The sequence below is a fragment of the Nipponia nippon genome, unplaced genomic scaffold (genome assembly GCF_047370975.1).
Source record: "Nipponia nippon isolate SJK-2023a ecotype South Korea unplaced genomic scaffold, ASM4737097v1 scaffold_5, whole genome shotgun sequence".
Lineage (NCBI taxonomy): Eukaryota > Metazoa > Chordata > Aves > Pelecaniformes > Threskiornithidae > Nipponia > Nipponia nippon.
In genome coordinates, this window is record NW_028262369.1 from 7,298,452 (window position 1) to 7,319,383 (window position 20,932).

At 44.6% G+C, this 20,932-nt stretch overlaps 1 protein-coding gene across 2 annotated transcripts in view; it reads left to right on the forward strand.

Annotated features, from left to right (window-relative positions):
* The window catches only part of LOC104023436 (interleukin-20 receptor subunit beta), an 89,089-nt gene extending 70,157 nt beyond the window's left edge, over positions 1-18,932 (forward strand). For both annotated transcript variants that reach the window (XM_087731994.1, XM_087731995.1), the window contains 3 exons: positions 2,138-2,305; positions 16,195-16,800; positions 17,318-18,932. In XM_087731994.1, the coding sequence (XP_087588120.1) occupies positions 2,138-2,305; positions 16,195-16,800; positions 17,318-17,744 (1,201 nt within the window). In that variant the 3' untranslated portion in view covers positions 17,745-18,932. The remainder of the gene's footprint in view (positions 1-2,137; positions 2,306-16,194; positions 16,801-17,317) is intronic.
* The last annotated feature ends 2,000 nt before the right edge of the window (positions 18,933-20,932 follow it).

A 20,932-nucleotide genomic window follows, 5' to 3' on the forward strand; every position in this document is an offset into this window, starting at 1 on the left:
ACAAATACAAAAACCTGAGCTGTTTGAGCTGCAGAGGAACTTGAGAGCACAGCCCTGAGCTCAGCTATGAGAAGCACTATAGGTCCAGTCCCACAGCATCGGGGGCACAGCTGACATGGAGGGGCATTGCTGTTAAAGAGATCTTCACCTAAGGTAGGAGGTAACTTTTACAGGTAGGAGAACCACTCTTTACACTTAAAAATAAATAACATTTAACCAAGGTCCATAAAAACTGAAACATATCAATCATAATTGTCTCATTATTATGATTTACCAAATGCCAGACCTGAGGTCCCATTGAGAGTCTTCATTCTGTATTTCCTTCTCTGAACCTTTCAGCATTTCTGAGTTAATGATTAGAAATTATCAGAAACTTTCAAGAGAAATTCTTCTCCCTATTTCATTCCCCAGGCACCAACCAGGCACAGTGAAGCATGCGGTTTCAGCTGGCTTCTTCCTTGATATTGTTTAGGAGCCCAGCTGGAAATATTTGTGTTGGAGCTTTTCCACACACTCTGTGTAGGAGGAAGACATTTGCCAGGCTTCCCCGTGCCCGGACACTCACACATAGCACGAGTTTCCTTTCCACTTCTCCACCCAACCATGGGAAACCTAAGGGAACTTCATCACCCCAGGGTTCACTAAACTTCCTTCTCATTCGATTGCATCTGGCAAACGGGTTAAAAAATGACTAGGAAAGGGCTGCCTCCACACACTTCATTGCCATGGGAGTCCCTAAAGGACTTGTTATGCACTGAATTTTAAAATCATTGAAATGAGCCATTCCTGTTTACTTGAACCATTTTTTTCCAGATTTTTCCGTTCATGAATATGTGTTCTTTTTGAAGTTTTGTCTAATTTGAAATGAGAAACTGTTTCCTTGTCTGCAGATCCTTTGCAGAATGGGAAAACAGCTCATGCTGAGGGCTCTGTTGATAATGCTTAGTTATAAGATAATGCTACTGTGGCTCTATTCTTTCTGTTCTGCATAATTTATATCAATGTTCAGTTTGGTTATAGAAAAGGTGAAAGCAAGGAGCAGGTAAAGTGTGTAGCTGACACAGATGATTAAATTAATCCAAGCTAGTTAGGAAGCCACTGTGAACTATATGCAGCTGGAGCTGATGGGCTGAAGTCAAGGGGACCCTGAACGCAGATAAGCTCTTCAGACAAAAGGAGGAATTCAGTGCTTTTTTTGTAGCCCCATTTCATGCTCAAAAAGCATCTAAACTCCTTAGGGCCATGAGTTCCCCCCAGCCACATCTGAACTTGAGATTAGCAAGGTAAAGGCTGGAGGAGGCATGTGCAGGGAGGGCAGAAGGCACTCAGGTGGAAACCCAGTCCACGAGCAGGGAGCTGAGCAGCTCCCAGCTGAACTCTCCTTGCCAGGAGACCCAGGACAACACTTGCTGCTGTTCTGGCCTGGCATTGGGGCAGTCACTTTTTTTCTTCCATTTTCTTTCTCCCTCTGTCTCCGCGTGCTCCTGGTCGGTACTTGCAGGTGTCCTGCCACTGGCTGACCAAGATTGGCTAGCACTGCCTGCACACTTGGGGCACTGCCCTCAGACTGGATCTCTCCACAAAATGGAAGTGCTGTCTTCTATTCTGGTCAGGCTTTCAGAGACCAGATGTAAGCCAGGAATGCTAGAAATGGCCATGAACCAAGAAAGAAGGAAATACAGTAGTCTGATGAAGGCATAAAAAACGGAATAGAAACCATCCCTGCAGTAGCGTTGTGCAGAGACAGTCTCCCACTGTGCTCTCTGGGGCATTACTCCTTCCAGGAGTTCATTACTGCTCTGTAGATTTTAGCACTTGTCTGCAAGGCTCTGAAACATTTCAAAGGGAAATCAAGAGGCATTCAACTCTTCTGTCAGAGCTCACCGAGTGTTCACGTTAGCACTCTGCCACACGGTTCTCCATGGGATGAAAGTTGTGCCCAGCCCCTAGCCCAGCACCCTGCCTGCATGTCTGAGCACGTGCCACAGGTTATTTGAGGTAAGATGAGGAGAACGGGTTTGTCACCACTGACTTACCTGCCCAGTCGCATCCTGTGTATGTGTGTCTCTTGGCGTCAGAAATATAACATGAGCTGCTGTCTTAACCCAGCTCTGTCTGCTGGTTTCTCTCTCCACAGTCTGGCATGGGGCTCTTTCACCTGCTGCATGGCGGCCTCCGTTACTACCTTGAACTCTTACACTAAGACTGTCATTGAGTTCAGACACAAGCGCAAAATCTTTGAGCAGGGCTTTCGAGAAGAGCAGAACTTCCTAGACCAGGAAGCCATCAAGTACTTCAGAGAAAGGTCAGTGCAGTCAGTCGCTCGATCAGTGGAGGTTTTCATGGACTCTGCTAGTCTCAGAAAATCCAGGCTCTCACCCATTTCAGCACATGTGGGTGAAGTCTCTGAGATACTTGGAGAAGATGTGTGTTAAAGACAAACACAAAAGATCCTCCTTGATTTGTTTGTTCTTAAATTTTGTGATGTCCCAGTGCCTGCCTTTTCTTATCTACTCATTAAAACACAAGACTGATGAGTCCTTACAGTATGCATCTGATTCATAGGAATTCATAAGAAGCTATGCTGCCAATGCAAGCTGATTTTCCCTCTCTGGAAAGGTAAAATTGTGGGGATATAACAAATGTTACAGCCATCCTTTCTCAGCACGTGTAATAGGCACCTCCCAATAATCCTAACGGCTGCTGAGACGTTTTCCAGCCACCACTAGGCCACTTTGGAGTTGCCATCTTCCATAGTCACATGCCTACAACCCATCCTAGGCTCCTCCACACAACCCATCCTCCTGAGCTCCTCCACACAAATATAGCGCATACACCATATTGCACTGCAGAAACATCCACACAGTGCCACTCACACTGCTACCAGGGTCCTAGATGGACTCTTAAGTCCTTTCTGAGCCCTGAAGGCCCAGAGATGCTCCTTCACTCTGCCCATCACCACACACAGCCCACCAGCCACACTGCTGACCCCACGCACTCTTAGTTGGCCCGTGTGCCTGCACTGGGATACTTGCTGCCCTCATTCTTTCGTAAGAAGGTTAAGGCTTTGCTTAAAATTGCAGAATGTGAAGAACACACAAATATTGACCTCACACAGCAGGGAAAGTGTGATGGACTCTGTAGGGGTACCTTCGTGGAATGAGGAGCTGATAAGTACAGAGAATCCTCACCGAAAGCCTTGGAAGTAATGTAAAGATATTTTGGGGACAGAAAACACGAGGATTCGTTCTTGTTCTTCTGACCAATGTGGCAGTTTCTCAGTGGTGGAAAAGAGTGGCTGGGAAGCTCTGAGGAGACAGATGATTGGAAATGATCACACATTTCACTAGCGAAGTGAGGAGCTCTCCTGAGCAGGAAGAACTAGAGAACTTCCATGCTTACTACTTTGTTTTGCTTACCCAGCCTTAACTAATAGTCTGTGTTGTTACAGTTATTCCTCTGCCAACAAATTCCAAGTTTTCACTCTACCTTTCAGACAGTCTGGAAGGCTGAGAGAAATGATTTAAACAACGATGATTTTCCTAATTTTGCATTTAGAGATGACAGTGAATTTTTAAAAATTCTGTGTGTGAGAAAAAAAAACCAAACACAGTGAAGAGGAAGTGGTCAGCATGTGCCTCAGGAGAAATCAACAGTCAGTGAGGGAAAACAGTCAGCTGAGGGAAAACAGCCAGCCAAATTATTGAAGTGAGAATTCCAGATGAGAGACTGGCAGAATTGTAAGCAACAGAATATGTTGAGTTACATTAGGAAATGCTAAGAAACTTTATATAGTAACACTACTGCCCTTTCTGGAACAGTAAATAGCAAAAAAACATTAATGGCATAGAGGACAGTAACCCTCTTTATCTCACATAGGTATTGTGTGGTTTGATTTTGATTCCCCTTGCACTCACCATATTACACAGCCCCCCACCACCATTTTTACATACATGTACATCAATACCACATAACACTTTACAGTCAAATCCATGTTGGACTAGTTGTAATCTGAGAGACCTTCACCCAACACGCTTGAAAAACAGGTGAAGGGCCCCAAAGAAGACAAGCCGAATGCAGCATCAAGGCTTTTTCAGGTCTTTTGGAAGGAGGGTTTGAACTTACCTATGCAACTAGCAGGGTATTTAACACACATATGCCCAAGGCAAGTGACAAGTCCCACCTTGGCCAGTAAAAACCAATGGTTTTTTTAACTCTTATTTTATACATATCGTTCGAAACAAGCTCCATACCAGGCAACATGCATACAGAACAGCCTGTTCCTTGTGGCTGCTCTGTATACTGGTCAGAGCTACCCTGACCAGTATACAGAGACAATGATTTGTCCCTACCACTTGTTTTATGACTGGACTGTATATTTTGTTCTGTCCTTCCAGCTTCCTTGCTCATTTTGAATTTGTGTGAACAATTCACTTGTTGGTCACATCCTCCAAGCCCCTCCACAGACACTTGGCAAACACAGCTCAAGCATGTGGTGTTCCCAAACTTCATGATTATGACTTTCTTTTTTTGTATCACATTATTTTAATTGTTGTATCTGAATACATAATAAGAAGCCCAGAGAGAGTGTTACCATGGGATCATTGCAGAGATTTAAAGCTGTGCAGCATTACATGCTTTTTTTTTTTTAAGTCAGCATATTCATGATCAGCTTCACTACGGTGACCTGGGAATACTCTGAGACTGCAAGGAGTCCAGGGACCATCAATTAGCAACACAGCGTTGCTGCATGCTGTGGGTGCCAGCAGTCCCAGCAAGCACAAAACTTCCCCTAGCTCCGATCTTCCTTTGCACAAATAGAAGATAATTAAATTCTCTTTCCTTCCTGTGCATATACCCAGGGATACTTCATATTCCCTCCTACTCCTACATCTCCATGTTCCTTTTCGTATCTCATAAATAAAACCCTCCAGCCTTCCTTCCTTCCAGTTACTTTGTACATACCACTACCCTCTTTGCATGTTCCTTTGCCTCAGTACACATCCAGCACCCACTGTACGTACACATCTAGCCTCTGTGTTGAATAGACTTTCTGCAATAGGCAGTTTTCTAAGAGCAATATATTTCTAATGAAAGTTAAAGCTTTATCATTATTCCCAACAGCTGCAGTTTATCTTCTGGGAGACAGGGAAGAAGAGCGTTAGCCGCGTTTTGCCTGATAAAAATTTTTTGTTGGAATATTCTTCTACAGGCTCCTACTCCCAGAGAAGAAATTTGCTTTCTGAGAAATACTGACAGTAAAATACTGCTAAACTTGCAAGTACTTTGTCAAACATAATATCATTGTATTTCACTTAATTTTAATCGCACGTAACTGCATATAACAACAGAAGATTTACTAAGAGATGTGTTAGATGAAAGAGCTGAAATGCTCCCTTGAGAGCACCCAATTCAACAGGCATGCACCATGTTCACCACCCAGTGCAGGAGATGCAGGGGAGGAGCCACGTCAATGCACAGCTTGCTGTCCTGACCCTCTCCTTTCCACCAGCTCACCCCATCCCCTCCCCTAGCATGTCAGCCTTGCCCAGTCTGCATTACTGCTGGATGTTAACTTCAGTCTCCGCGTCCTAATAACTGTCTCAGCTGTGTAGAACATAGGAAAGACCTTTAAAATCACATGAATATATGTGTACACCCCAAATGCTACTCCGCAGCCTCGTTTGACTTCACCTTAAATAACACATACAGTTATCCAGCCCTTAGTCCGCACATGAGCACAACCAACTTGCAAACAGAGACAGCTTACATAGAGACAGACAAATTCTCTGACTACCTCCAACCACAAAGACACAGACTTTGTCTCTCAGCAGCTAAGCATCTTACTGTTTCTATCACTGGGAAAACATTTAAACAGCTGCTGAAAAAGCAAAGATTCATGGTGTCATATTCAACAATTTTTTCCTTCCCAGGCCTGGGATACTTTGAAAAGTCCAGACAAAATAGATTCTGTAGTTCACATCACAAAATCAAAAGATATTATAGCTCTTCAGATATAAATGATATAACAGGCCTCAGAGTAACTCTAAGCAGAACAAGTAAATGGTACAGGCTTGGAGGTATTATTCATGTATTAAGTGTTCTATAAAATTATTAGTAGAATTATCTGCAACATGTCAGCTTTCAGTCTTTGTCCTATTATTGGTTGTCCTCCCTTTTTCTCTGGTTTCCCTTTTAACTGAATATTTGTCTATAACTTTTGCTCGTCTTTATCAATTTTTTGGTTTATTATATGTCAGTTCATAATAAGTATCTCTCTTCCTTCCCTCTCAATTTCTCTTTCTGCTCTGTTTCATACGAATACTCTTTCCCCATATGATCTTGAGCACGGTCCATTGTCTACAGTTCACCCCAGCTAGCAGAGGAGGAACCCTTCACATACCTTTCTGCCTCCTTTGCTCTGAGGATCCTTCCAGATAAGTCAAAGGGACAGGGCTTCTTTGTTCTCTCATATATAGTCCTATAAGCCACATGCGACAGTCAGCTGAAGGAATGTCAATGTGCCAGGACCTTCTCCTCTTCCACTGCCCAGCTGTTCGGCTTCTGTAATGCCCTGCAGCACACAGACAGTGGTTCCAGGACTGCTGTCCCTTTGCCACCGCCTGCTGCCGCAGAGATGTAGCTGCTCTACAGTGGGGCCATGCCATGACCTCCCACGCTTTCCTCCCTACCCTGCACAAGTGTACCTGTAAGGCTGTGAGAAAATAAGGCCCACAAGCAGGGGACTGGGGTAACCCTTCCAGTGCAGCACTAACTTCAGTGCACCCAGACTATCAGATCTTCAGCTTTCTTAGTGTAACATCTAATAAATGCGCAACCATCTATTCTGGGTGTTCTAAAAAGGCAGCAAGAGGAAGGCAAGATGGAAATCAGTAGTAGATGTAGCAGTTTTAGAAGCTTTGCCCATATGGCTGTGTAATAATTAGGACACATTCGCAAGAATTGCGCTCATTTAGACCGACTGGCTACACGGACACTATCACCACATCCATTCAGGCAAGGGACAGTGCAGCTAGGTTATTCACATTCAATGTCTTCCCCAAGTTCGTCCCCAGTTTCTTGCCTTCCTTGTTTCATGTATTAAAAAATCCCCTTTCAGCCACTCCCCACCACCTTTCCCTGCTCCCGGAACTCTGGTGGACTTTGCTTTCAGGTAAAGAATGAAAACTTTCCTCTCTGCTTCTCTGGTATGCTGGGGGAAAGGCACAAATTGTTAGTGGGGCAGATGGAGACCCTGGGGCAATAGCCACAGCTGCTCGAACAAGGACGGTTGTAGCTACAGGGAGGAAGATCTGGGGCAACAGAACGTAGAGGCTTGGGGTAAGAGTACATGAGGATTGAAGCCTGGGGTCAGGGACAGGGGGCCTGAAAGGGTGGAAATCCATCCAGGTGAGCTCCTCGTGGAGAGCTAGTCACTGCCTTGAGCAAGGAATAAAAAGTTAGTGAAGTGATATGAGAAAATCTGAATTACCCATTGCCCCCTTTTACTGTTGACAAGAGGAGAAAGAGTAGCAGCTTTTGGAAATGCATCCATGCCTGGTCAGGCTGCATGAGGCCAGGGGTGTTGAGTTTCATTGAAACTGAAGCCACTGGCCCACCCTGGGACCCCCCCACCCACTGGCCTCCACCGGTGGGAAAGGGGAACCTAGAGATCAGCATAGCCCTGTCTCCAGTCTGATATCCAGCCTTTTGCTCCCTGTGAAGCAAATCTCACTTATTAGGTGCTGTTAAACCAACATACAAATTTAGCAAGTAAATCTGGAAGATTCAGCCTTCCACAGTTCACTCATCCATAGCAGAGCCTTTGCCAACTTGCAGCTGTCCATCAACACCCATTGTGGCATTGCAGCTGATTTCACAACACTTTTCTTGCTGACTGAGCCCTTACTCTGATCTGCAAAACCAACCCAACATCAGGCAGATGCTACTGGTGAAATTCTAGAGTGAACTGAGTTCAAACTGCCATTGATCCCAGTGCAGACAAAATGGCTCTGCAGGGACAGAAAATGTAGGTTTGAAGTGCTAGGAGCAGTTTGAAAGAGACAGCAGGACCAAAGCTATTGCAGCAATAATAAATCAGGACTATTCCCAGCACTGTGAGAATCAGAACTTTTCAAGTCATCATTCCCATGCACTATTTTTTCCTTTTTTGTACATTTCTCTAATGTATCTTACTCACAGCTTGCTTTCTCTAACTCCATTGTACTCATACAAAATGTTGTGCAGATCATATTGATGCTTTCCAAAGACATGCCAACCTTTTGCTCTGATTTCCTCCTTGGTCACCTAGATATCTGAACAGGTTTTAAGCTACTGACCTACCGCACCTCCCATTTACAGAGTCTTTTCATAGGGACATCAATAAGAATTTCCAATCTGACTATTCACCTTTCATTAGCACACAGGGATGAGTGTAACGTTCTGCCTTGGATTTATTCTGTACTTTATTCTGCAACACAGGAAGGTTTATCCGCAGAGCTGTTCCTTCTGGAAAATTACACGGACTGGCACTTAAGTGGTGTAGCGCTAGCAACATACCCACTTCCAACACACACGTACTGTACAATGCTGTTAGTCCCCGACGCTTAGATTCATCCTGAAGAGTGAAAGAGTGGGAGAGACGCAGCCCTGAGCCCCTCATTTCTATTCCCCATGGCCTCTTTACATGAGCTTTCCCCTGAGAGGGGCAAAGTCAATGGAACCGAGTCCTTCCTGAGACCATTACGATCTCCATAATGGGCCTGGCTGGCTATAGATGGAGGAGCCCAGGTATGTTGTACTCTTATTGATTTTGACCATTCCATTTCTGTACATTTGGGAGCAGCCTTTGTTTCTGTTAAAGGTGCTACTTCTATATTCTCTTTTCCAGGACTGAGGAGGAGAGGGCTGAGGCTGGGGACCTGAGGTTACAGTGCCTCCATAGCTGCTCCCCAAATAGTAAGTGACCATGGCTCGAATATGTCCGATACACAATGGCTTGTACTGTCCCCACGCTGGCTCCTTGGGGTTAAGAATAAGGTTTGGAGTAGGAAGCTATGGAAACAGAGGTTTGTAACTTTCCCAGACAGCGTTGCCCTAATGATAATCAACTAGCATACGAACAGTACAAAATTCTCCAGGATTCGATTTAGGATGCGCACATATCCTATAATTTTATGTTATCTCAAGAAGCTGTGACTTCATAGTAGTTTAAAAATATGCTCTAATTTACACCTGTATAACTTTCATTATCACTACCTTTTTTCATCTATATTCATCACCAATTCATGATGATGCATGCTATTGAATATAAAAATGATTGAAAGCAGCTTTGGTAGACAATAACATTAGTATAATTAATGCCATTTCTTGCACTTACTCAGAAAATTGCTATGCTTTTATCCAGCATTTGCAAAAATTCTTGCTTTAAGCTATGGGAATCAGTGGTTAAATGTATGGAGCAATATTGGAGCATGGCTCCTGCCCTGCTCTGAATATTATGCTTTTCCTTTACTCTCCAGGAAAGATGTGTGCAGTTTCATGCATCTATTTCCTTGCAAAGAAAGCAAGTGATTCTCCATCCAGCAGGAGGGAGACTTGGGAAAGTGAGTTGCTGACTCTGCGCTATTGAAATCTGGAAACCTCATAGCATTTTGCTGCCTCTGTCTTGCTGAGATGCACATCTCAGCCACATACTCATGGAAGCTTGGTGTCCATAACCCTCATAACTGAGGGCCCTGATCCCTCATCAGACCTGCTGGAACAGCTCTCCAGTCCCATGTCACAGGCGGTCTCCCCAGAGGCATGATAGTGCTAGCACTGCTCTCCAGCTTGGTTTGTCATCAGCTCACTTGGTAACTCCTGCTCCTTGAAAATGTCATGTCAGTTATGGACAGGCAGATCCACATCCTTCATTTTCACAGGCCTGAAAATGTCTATTAATACAAAATTGGTCTTGGTCGTATTTCCCAAGAAAATTCCCTACCTGCCAAGATACTGGCTAGTGCTCAAACGAGCTTATCTCATTATGAAGACTGTCCAAAGGTCTTTGTTTCAAAGAACAAACAACAGTTCTTGACATTAGCTGTTCCAAGGAGTAGAAACAAGGCTCTATTGGTCCTACGCCCAGCCCTGCCCCAGGACTTCAATTTAAAGGACACATAGCTTACTTCCATAGGTGTACTGACAGCTCTGTAAAAGCAAATTGCAGAAGAGAAGTCTGGTATCAGGTTAAAGAACAGTGGCCATTCTTCACGATTACATCAGTTTCAGCTTCACATCAGTTACCTACTGCAATGAAATCAGATCAATATTAATAAAGTGACATGAGTGAAGTTCTGCTCTCAGTTTGCAATTTACTTATGAATCCAACTTAAGCTTCAGAATCTTCATGCTTATTAGGGAGGAAAAAACATTGGTTACTGCTGCTCAGGATGGCACAAAGCCTCATAATCTTCAGACAAAAGTCTCCTTCCTGGAACAAGCCCTATCAAGCCATAACTGGCCTGTACTTGATCCGAGGATTCTCCTTGATGCTGTTTCTAGCTTCATACACTCCCACTCTTCTTTGTCGCATTACCCATGCAATGGGCTCATGACCAGCAGAGAATTGTTAATGGCTAGAGAACGACATGAGAAGTGATTTGCTAAAGTCAGAGCAGCCACAAAGTTACGCTGGCCCTTTGGTTATCCAGGGACCTGCTTGTATGAAAGAAGAGGGCACATCACCTAGAGCAGACCAAGTCCTCGCCATTGCTCGGTCAACTCACCACCTGCATTCCACCAGCAGAGTAAATGCTGGCAGGTAATTTTGAGCTCTTTTTGAACTCTTCACAGAGAGGTGGTCCTGTACCAGTAGGACAGAAGGATGTATCACCAGAAGTTATTCCTGCTGCTCACTTCAACCAGCATTTCATTCACTGGAGGACTTGTCAGCTGCCCTCACTTAGAAATCCTCTGAGGCTGTTCTAATTTGAACCAAACAGCATATAAGGAATATTCGCTCATCCTCAGACATCACACTTTTTTCTGTCCTTCCACAAAGACAAAACAGGGCATCTGGTCCTTGTTGAGAGGCAAGGATTTTGGGGGAGTGCCACTGTAGAATGAAACAGTAAAAACTTTAAATAAAAGACTGAGTAATTATAGAAGACAAACACCAACTGGCCAGGTGATTTTAGAAGAGAGAATATTAAAGGTTTGTGAGCAGCCTAGGAGCACCATGAGAGCACAGGTAGCATGAAGGGCCTTATGCCAGGACCAGGGCACGATGTCAGGTTCCTCTGTTGGCAAGACTAAGCTATTTGTTTTGAGAAGTGGCCTTAAATTATAAATTTCATCTGAAGCTTGATTCCAGAGGAGTCTTGATCAGGGCAATGCAATATTCAGTCTTGATAATTCTATGCTAAACCATTTAATGTCCATCACTAAACTATAGTTTTCCTTTAACAGGGTCTAAACTTGCCTGAGCTGGGCTAAGAACAGGGAGCTCTAGTTATAAATTGGCATCCTCTGCTCTCACCAAGGTGCTTTCCTGTGCAGACATATGGCGCTGGCCACAATACATCTAATATCCCCAGTCACGTTTTGTTCATACCAAATTTAGCATTTCCATTGCAAAGCTCTAAACACTCTTAATAGTCTATTTGCTGTCATTTTTTACCTTGGAGGTGTCAACTTTTTCTTTCAGATCTGCATGGCTGGGAGGTCTCAATGCACCGGTTGTTCACAGTCACTACACAAAAATGATAGAAGGAGAAGTTTCACATCAGGATTTTTTGTTGTTGTTGCACAGTTATTTATTACCAAGAAATGCTCACTGTTATTAGGCTCCAGACAGCAATTGTACCTGATTTCAGACATCTGTAAGTCCGTGCCACTTCCTCCCTCTCCTCCAGTCTTCTCCCACCACTAGGCATTAATATGATGAGTTTGCTGCTTAGATCATTGTGCTTGGGACCCACAGGGCAGATGGGAGAGGTACAGATAATAGATGTAAAACAAGGGGTAAGAGAGAGGCAGGAGAAATGTCACAAAGGACAAGGAGGGACAGGTATGGTGGCAAAGCCAGAGAGGAGACAGGTAGCTCAGAAGAGCCAAGAGCTGAGTAGGAAACAGCACATTCTTACTGTCTGTGCTAAAAGCCTTGGTTGTTATTTCAGGCAGATAAACCCAGGGTCCAGGATACCAGCTTTTCTCACAGAAAACTTAAAGACTATTCAAAATTAGTTCAGCATTAAAAAAATAATATAGTCACTGTTTTGGCAATGTGGGCATTTTAGGAGGGTCACCTGACAAAGAGGAGGCCTTTAAAAAAATAATTTTATCCTCATATCATCACCCTGCAGGCATTTCCCCTGGGTCCATCCCACAGCTCTTCTACCGTCCTCCCACCCCTGGCTATCTACAGTAAGATTTATGCAACCAGCCCCTCAGTGCTTCACTCTAAAGCATATTGTAATTTTTTTTTTCTATTCAAACAAGATCATCAGAAGAACTCTACATTTAAAACATGGTGGAAATGATTCATAAAAAAAAAAGAATATCCACTGTTTTTTCTTGGTCACAAATGCCACAGAAGGAAAGTGGTGCTGGATTTGCAGGCAACTTTCAAATGTCTCCAAATTCAGTGCTACAAAAAGTCTATTGCTCAAGCTCAGCTGGAGAGGGCAAGGCACAGACGGCAGACAAGGTCACTCTGACAACGGGGAACATGCTTTATATGCTGAGCAGCACAGGGCTGGAAGAAGGCAGACAACAAGGGCTTGACGCATTTGAAGTGTCGCTCAAAGTTGAGTCAAGGTTTCTCCTTGTGGAGATACCTGACAGCTGCAATCACCTTCCTATTTCATGTCAGCATTGATTTCAACTCCAGGTCTTGCAATTCTTCCTGTAATTTATTCAGTTCATAGTGATTCACTACATAAAAACAGGTGGAAAAAAATCCCCTCTGATAAAGCACCATGGTTACAGATGTAAGATCCAGCCTTGCTATATTGAAAGCAATGGGAATTTCATTCCTGTCTTCAGGCAAACCCTTGCCCACTAAGAAACTCCAAAGTTACAGGTTTCAGTTCTGTCCTCATTTACCTCTGCTAAAATCCAGACTGACATTTTGCTTTAACAAGCTTCAGATTGCTTCTTAAGCAACCAGCTCCTCTGCTTCTGAGATAAGCATGATGATAAAAGTAAATTCAGTCCCATGTTTAGCACTGCAGCCAGTGAAAATTAAAGGGTGGAAAAGGAAAGCAAAAGAAAGTGATAGTTTATAATACTTTTTTGTTTCACCCAGTGCACAGGTGAATTGAAAACATTTCTTAAAAAAATTTCAGCAAGATTATTTATGAAACGTGGTTTTTGTCACTCTCTTAAATTGCATCTTTCAATAAATGTTCCATCTCCTATAGCTAATCCTGGATGCACGCAAAAAAAACCCCAACACCACAAAAACCCCAAGCCTGTCCAACACTGCTAAAGATGTGAAATGAAGTATTTCACATTGTATATGCACCCAAATAGCCTTTCAGTTACTGTGCATATTATATTTCCCCCAGAATGTAGGTAGGGATTGTTGCTCACTTAATGTTCAGATAGTTTTACACTGTAAGATAGTTGAGGACAAATACGTATATTTTTAACAAAAAAGTTACAACATGCATTTTTATTTTAGTTGCCTTAAAATGGGTTTTGCTCTTGTCAGAATAAGTTCTTTTTTTTTATTATTTGCTACAGCAAAATGTACTACTGAATGTGGGGTTTTGTAGTGAAGATTAAGGAATGCCTGAGATTCAGCTCTGATTTAAATAATCAGTAATTTTGATTTGTGTTCCTCGTACCAGAAGATCACCCTTGTCCACTCCTCCTCTCGGTCCCAGAGCAGCCCAGGAGCCAACAGACAGCTCCCCCCATCTGCCTGCTCCCTGGGGCATGGGGATGCACTCCTTCGACCAGAAGCTCTGGCTCTAGATCCTCACAAGTTTACCATGTTTCTGAGTCTCCCTGGTGAGAAATGAGCAATCAGCTTCACCTGTGCCAAATTCCAACTTTCTGAACACCTCCACAGCATGACCAAACATGCTACAAACCATCATTCCTTGCTTTCAGGAGAGACTGAGAAACAGCAACTCAATTTACAAAGGCAATACAACAAACCAGCTCCAGGCTACCTTTGCTCCCACAGCCCACTTTTCCAAAGGCCTGAGCTACTGACTCTGAATTATGCTAAGAAGGGAAGCAATCCATCTGAGCCGGAGGGCTGCAAGTAACACTGTTTTTCCTTTAAAAACCTTTTTAATTATGAGGGACTCTCCTGCAGCAGGCACTATAAAGTCAGTACGGAAGCGGACAGCCCAGAGCCTCCAGTGGAAGAGCAGGATGGTGAGATGGGACTCAGGGGAGAAAAGTGAAAGGAGAAAGGGAAACTGTTGGAGAAACAAGTTAGTTATTTTCATAGTTAGGCAGAATCACCGAATCACAGAAAAATGCAGGGTGGACAGGGCCTCTGAAGGTCTCTAGTCCCGTCCCTTGCTCACAGCATGGCCATTAGATGAGGCTGGATCAAGCTGCTTCCTTGTCCAGTTGAGTTCTGAATACCTCCAAGGATGGAGATCCCAACACCTCTTTTGGCCTCTGTCCTGGTGTTTGAACACCCTCAGGGTGAAAAAGCTTTTCCTTATATCTAGTTGGCAGTTCTTGTCTTCCACCCCTGTTCACCCAGTTCATGAAAGCAAGACACTTCTGGGGAAGGGTGCTCCCTCTGACATGCGTGTTCTCGTTTTCTCTCCTGCCTTTTATATAACTCATTTTATGCTTCTTTTTGGCTCTGTTTTTATGCAGTAGCTCTGTTACTGTCTGCTTTTCTGATTATAAAAACTCTAAATTTGATTTAAACCTGATAATTATGCTGTGATCTAGCAAAGGCCTTAATTAACCCTATTGAAGCCAATAGGTGAGAGGCATGCTCTTTAGGACCTTAAAAATTGGGTGTTTAATTGCATCCAACACTGAGAAAGGTGCAGGGAGGTGAAGTGAATATGTAGCTAATTCAAGCCACCAGTACTAACAGAACAGGACTTTGTGCACTAGATCTCTTATAACCCATCCAGACCAGAATTTTCTGCTGTCTTCCACCACAAGAGGAATATGAATATACCAGATGCACAAGAAGACTCAGCTGGTCACTGGTATTGCTACAAAAGTTTGTCATGTCCTTTGGCTGTTAGAAATCCTGAATCATGATCTGCACAGTGGGTATGTTTGTGTTCCCCTTCAAGGTCAAGGCGTTTCTAGCTGCATTCACTACCCATCAGGACAATTCCAGTCTACAAGGGTACATCTTCCTCTCTTGTCATCAGTCTTGCCAAACTAAGTAAAATTTAGCCATAGAAAAAGAAAGCATTGGGGTCTCTGCTGCCTGGCAGCAGCCAGGAGAAAAGTACGGGAAACAATATTCAGGAGGGGTAGTCTGGCACCCCATGCAGTTGGCATTTCCAGCCGCCTAAAATAGCTGGTCAGCCTTGTACACAGTCTATATAGCTTAGGGGGGGAAGGAAAAGTCCTTAACACACTGAGCTGTACAAAAGAAATGTCCTAAAATGTCACCACAGGAACAATGATGTCATTGTGTGCTGCCCTTCTGTTTTTATCTTGCCTGTTTATTCATCCCCTAATTCACTGGATAACCGTGCAGAGCTACCAGGAGACTAAAGCGTGTGGGTCCAAGGTGAAGGCAGGTCTTCACACTTTGCAGGGATGATCAAGGGCAGGTGCTGTGGCTACCTGCAAGCCAGGTTTTATCGTTTTGTGTTCTTAATGGCATTTGTCACAGTCAATATGCCAGTAGCTTTCTTCCCTTCCTGTCCTTCCCCAGCACCAAATCCTTGGATCTCGCAGAGCTGTATGACTTTTGGGAAGGAGAACAGTGATGTGCCCGTGATTATCACACTGATGAGAGCTGACGAATGCTTAGTTGGCACCAGGGAGGAACTGGCCCTGAATTTATGTGCCTTATTCTCAGATGCTTTGTTCTTGGTCATGAGAAGCAGAGGGTTTTATACAGACCTGAGAAGCAAATCAGCCTATGGGAAAATGCAGTTATGGGAAACAGGCTTAAAATTGTCCCGAAATAGGCCTAGAACAGTCTTATAAGCCTTTAGCCCAGTCCAGAGGAAAAAGTGTGTGTTTGTCTTTCTTTAGGGCTTCACAACACCCAGCTCTAAATGTCACTAGCACGCAGAGGAACAAGAGTGACCATAATGCTCAGAAAATGCCTCCATTCGCTACGTCAAGCTCTTCCAGCGACACATCAAGCAGCTCTTCACTTTCATCAGAACCGACCAGCCAGATCTCCATGGTTCAGGATCAAACCCTGCTGGACATTGCCTCCATCACTAGATTGGCCTCAGGAGAATCACCAAGCCCTCAACCATTTGAGCAAAGAGATAAAAATTTAGCAATATCATGTTCCAGCCCATTTGGAGCAAGGACTATTCCAGCATCTTGCCCAGCCAGCCCCAGGCTCAGTCTAACACCCAGCTCAGCCAAGCCACAGCAATACTCTGACTCCTCTCCAGTCAGTCCAGGGATCAATGCAACCTCCGTCTATACCTTTTGTCCTCACACAGCACAAAACGTACAAGCTTCAGCATCAGATCACACACTGACCCCAACCAGGAAAAGCACAAGGCCTCCAGCAACAATGACTCCTGAAGATAGTTCCCAGTCTCCTGGCTATTCTAAAACTGAATTAAAGAATACAGGAAAGGGTTTTGAATTGTATCTGGAAGATCCTGCTCATGAAAGGTACGTATCCAGGGCATACACGTGTTTTAGTCCTCAAATGAATCAACTTGGTATAGGGTCTTTAAGAGCCCCTCATAAAAAAAAAATTAAATATCTTTTATGATTTAAATATTCCCAGTGTTTGTTTTCCAGTAACTACCCTATGCTCCCACTAAACCCTGTTATCCAAGAAGCAAAATACCATATTTTCCATATATTCATGTAGCTCTCCAGACCTGATTACAGGACCATACCTGGGCTGGGTTGTCAACCTCAGCTCCTCCAACGGGGCACAGTTTCAAGGTGCCTCATTTCCTTTCAAATGAGAAAACACATCTCTCCCTGTACCAGCAGAGAGAAACTCTGCTGTTACTACAAAGCCTGACAGATGAGAGCTGGGGATGGTATTCAGTGACATGGCGGGTATCTCCCTTCCCAAACTTCAGGCTCTGTGGTCTGACCCCAGGCAAACTGGGCTGATTTCACCCCTCTGAGCCTCTGAACTCCACACTGTGTCTGCCACTTCTTTCCTTGGCAGGAGATTTGTAACCACGAAGGAATTCCAAGCCCTGGAGAAAGAACTAGAGGATGTAAAAGAAGAACTGAAATGCCTGAAGTGGAAAGTGAGACACATTGGTGAGACTGTGCAACCCCTGGCCGAAGACAGCAAGCGTTACAATGGCTATACCCTGATGGAGCTCAAGGCAATGGTGCAGTTCGAAGATGATCCTTACAAGGCTGCACACAAGATCCTAACTGCACTCTTCAGCGATGTCTATTTGCTACAGCACTCAGTCACTGAACAGGCCTGCAACTCCCGATCTCTGCCCAAGCCCAAAATAGACCCAGAGCTGTACACAGTGTACTGTGACATTCTGAAAAGCATATTCCCTGGAATTAGCAGCCAGACCTTGAGGGAAGAGGCACAACACGTGCAGAAAAGCACCCAGAAAGATGTGCAATAACACCAGAGCCCACGAGACTGCAAAGTCTCCGGTGACTTTAGAGGACTGAACTGTGGGTATGTACCGTTGGTTGAGTCTATCCCTTTTAGGTATGAATCATCTGTAAAGATATTGGTGAGCTCTGAGCCCTTCATGCCACTTGCCCAATGAGACAGGATGGGAAGTTGTTCTGCATACTTCCCACACTTTAGAAAAAAAATGCCCCCTTAGCGCCTCTTTCAATATATGGATGTTTCCTTGTTTCCAGCAACTACAAATGCTGACAAAAGAATCCAGAGAAGGCATTGCGTGTCCAAGCAAGAGCCTTCCCCCAGCCCCAAACAGACCAACCAACCAACCAGCATCTGGGTAGTTTCTATTTTCTAGACTACACCATTCATTAAATGACATTACTTGTTAGAAAATTGTGCCTGTTCTTTTTTATTTATTTTCTTGTCTAAAAATGCTTTGCACACCAAAGCAATCAACAATCACAACTTGAGTACACACTGGGATGAGACCTGGGCATGCAGCAAACCACCCTCCCTGCCTGTCTGCATCCTGGGTTACATGGGAAGAAAACCAGGGCAGAGAGGTCAGCGGCTGCAGTGCACCCAAGCAGGTCTCCACTGTAAATAACTGGGGGCTGGGCATAAGAGTGTGCAATCATCAACCCATCAGTGAAACAGGTAAAGGTCTGTGACCTCCATCTCTCCTAACCTGTGATAACTGAGCTGACAGAACAGCTCACGTGTTGACAGCCGTGCTTTGCCTTCCCATGACAATGATGCTGGAAGACTGGCCCCTTGCAAAGGCCCCACAAGGTGATCGCTGCTATGGAGCCTGCCCCAAGGAAAGGAGGCTGCTGTCATGGAGGACACAGAGCAAAACGGCCCTGGAGCTCCTTCCTCCCCATCTGGGACCCAGCAAAGTGCAATGGATGAACAACAGTTTGTCCACCAGGTTCTGCTCACAGGGCTGGCCTTGTAGCCAGGTTTGTAAAGATCTGGTGGGGGTGGAGGGATGTCCTTGTGCCCTACCCTACTGGTTCACCCACCTCCTTTCAGAGAGTCACTGACACTTCCCTGGTCTCAATGTGACAAATGCATCAAAACTCAGAACATGTCTGTCCTGCACACTGCTGCTGCTCCCTGCCAGGCCACTGAGGATGGCAAGATGAGCAAAAGGTAACCTGCGAGTTCAGCCTACCTTTCCCTGCATTGGGTATAATCCACTTCTTAAGGTTATTCCAAAAACAACAGGGAGGAAGAGGGGAAAATTAAAAAAAAAAAAAAAAAGCAGATCATTCCTTGTGTCACCACAGCTCCAGACATCTTCAGAGGATGGGAGGGAACAGTACACTCCAAGGACATGCTCCGTACCTTGTGGGCTCTTCTGCATAAGGATTCTGAGGATGTTCTGACATATGTATGAGAGATCCTACTTGTCTTTCAGCATGATGTATCTATACTGTTCTCTGCTGGGCTTACAAATACATTTTTTAAAGCTCCTTGTTATTAGCAGTTTATTCTACTTACAAGCCGCTGTGCAAACACAGGCACAGCGCTTTGCTCGTGTAGCCTCTCTGTACCACACTACAGCCAAGATCTACAGCCACACCTGGCAAATTGCCAGGTCGCTACGGCAATACAGAGGGTGGTGCACAGTGCGTGCCCTCGGGGCAGTCACAGCATCGAAACAAGGGACTGGGAAAAGGATGCCTCCCCGACACAGCCAGCTCCCTTCGCAGGTGGGCACAGAGGTGAGCGTAGGATGGATGGAGCCGCTGGAGATGCAGTGTCCCCTCAGAGCAAATCCCAGTAAGCACCGCAGCAGATTATGACAAATCATCTGGAAGGCTCCATGCATCGTGGAGAGGATGTTTGTGTCTCACACAAGCATGCCATCCTGCAAGCATTTATGTTCTGCTTTCATGGCTCTTTTTTGTAGGAAAATGTGTCCCTTTGATTCAGATGGGTGGGAGTAGCCTGGCCCTCCTCGCACAGAACTCACGTAGGCACTGCTCCAGACTTGCTTTTCTACAACAGCCCACACCCCTGACTCTCAGCGGTCTCTCTTCAGAGCTTTCCATAATCTCCAGTGGACACAGAAGTGAGGAAAATGTAATGTAGGCATTAGCAAAATCAGTCTTCATATATTGTACTGCCTGCCCTCTCTGCCTGTAAAATCTTAATAGTCGATCCTGTATGAACAGGCTCTGTGGCTTCTCATGTTCATGGGGCCAGACAATATGCTCAGATTATATTTTAGCCTCGTTCTCCACATGCCTACTAGTACCAAGGTCCAGCACAGATCTATGAATTATTTTTATTAGCTTTGCATCATCAAGGATGGTTCTGTCAGATATTGTCAGTTCTGGGTCCCTTTCAGGTGTCAGTGTCCTTCTCCTGGATCTGTTCTGGTATGAATTGCTACTGCCCATTTTAGAGAGGTGTATTAGGTGTTTTACCCTGATATTCATGGCTTTTAGCTATTCTGGTGGAGCTTCCAGGTTAATTGCATCCCACTAGAGTTGGCCACTCTTGCCAGATCTCCCGTACATTATTATTAGGTATCTGTAACTTCTGAGTCCTAGAGTCTGTCCCCAGTGCCTTACCTGCCGTAGCAGCCCAAGAGATCAGCTGCAGGGAACCTGTGAAAAAAGCAACAGGGCATCCCCACTACCTCTGTCCTTCACCGGCTCCTTGCTTCCTTCTTTTCCTCTGTCGCATTTGTGCCTTGAAGGCAGCTCTGCCTCTGTGAGGATGGTTTCTTCTCCAGTTGCTAAGCTATCTGCACCTTTGTGACCACCTCTGGTACTTGAGCCACCTTACCTGATTTTTCTACAGGGAGAAAAAGCTGCTCATTTTCTACTCATTTTCCTGAGCGCTTCCTGTTGTTTGTATTCCTGTGCGTTACCAAGTCCTTTCATCCTTTTATAAGCCTTAGCTTTCCTTGCTAGCTTTCCTTACCCAGGTTTGCTGGGGAGAGAAACACAGCTGTCTTTCCCACAATTCTGAAGAGCTTTTCTGTGTCCAGTCTATTCTTTCTATAGTCACGCACTCCTAACACGACAGGAGGGTGAGGGCTGAACGCCTACACCTGCAGAAAGAGCGCTTCTTCTTGGAGGGTAAGAAAACTGAGTCAGCATAATAGAAGTAAGACAGCAGTATCTTAAATACACGGGCTTGAAAGCAATTTTTTGCTTT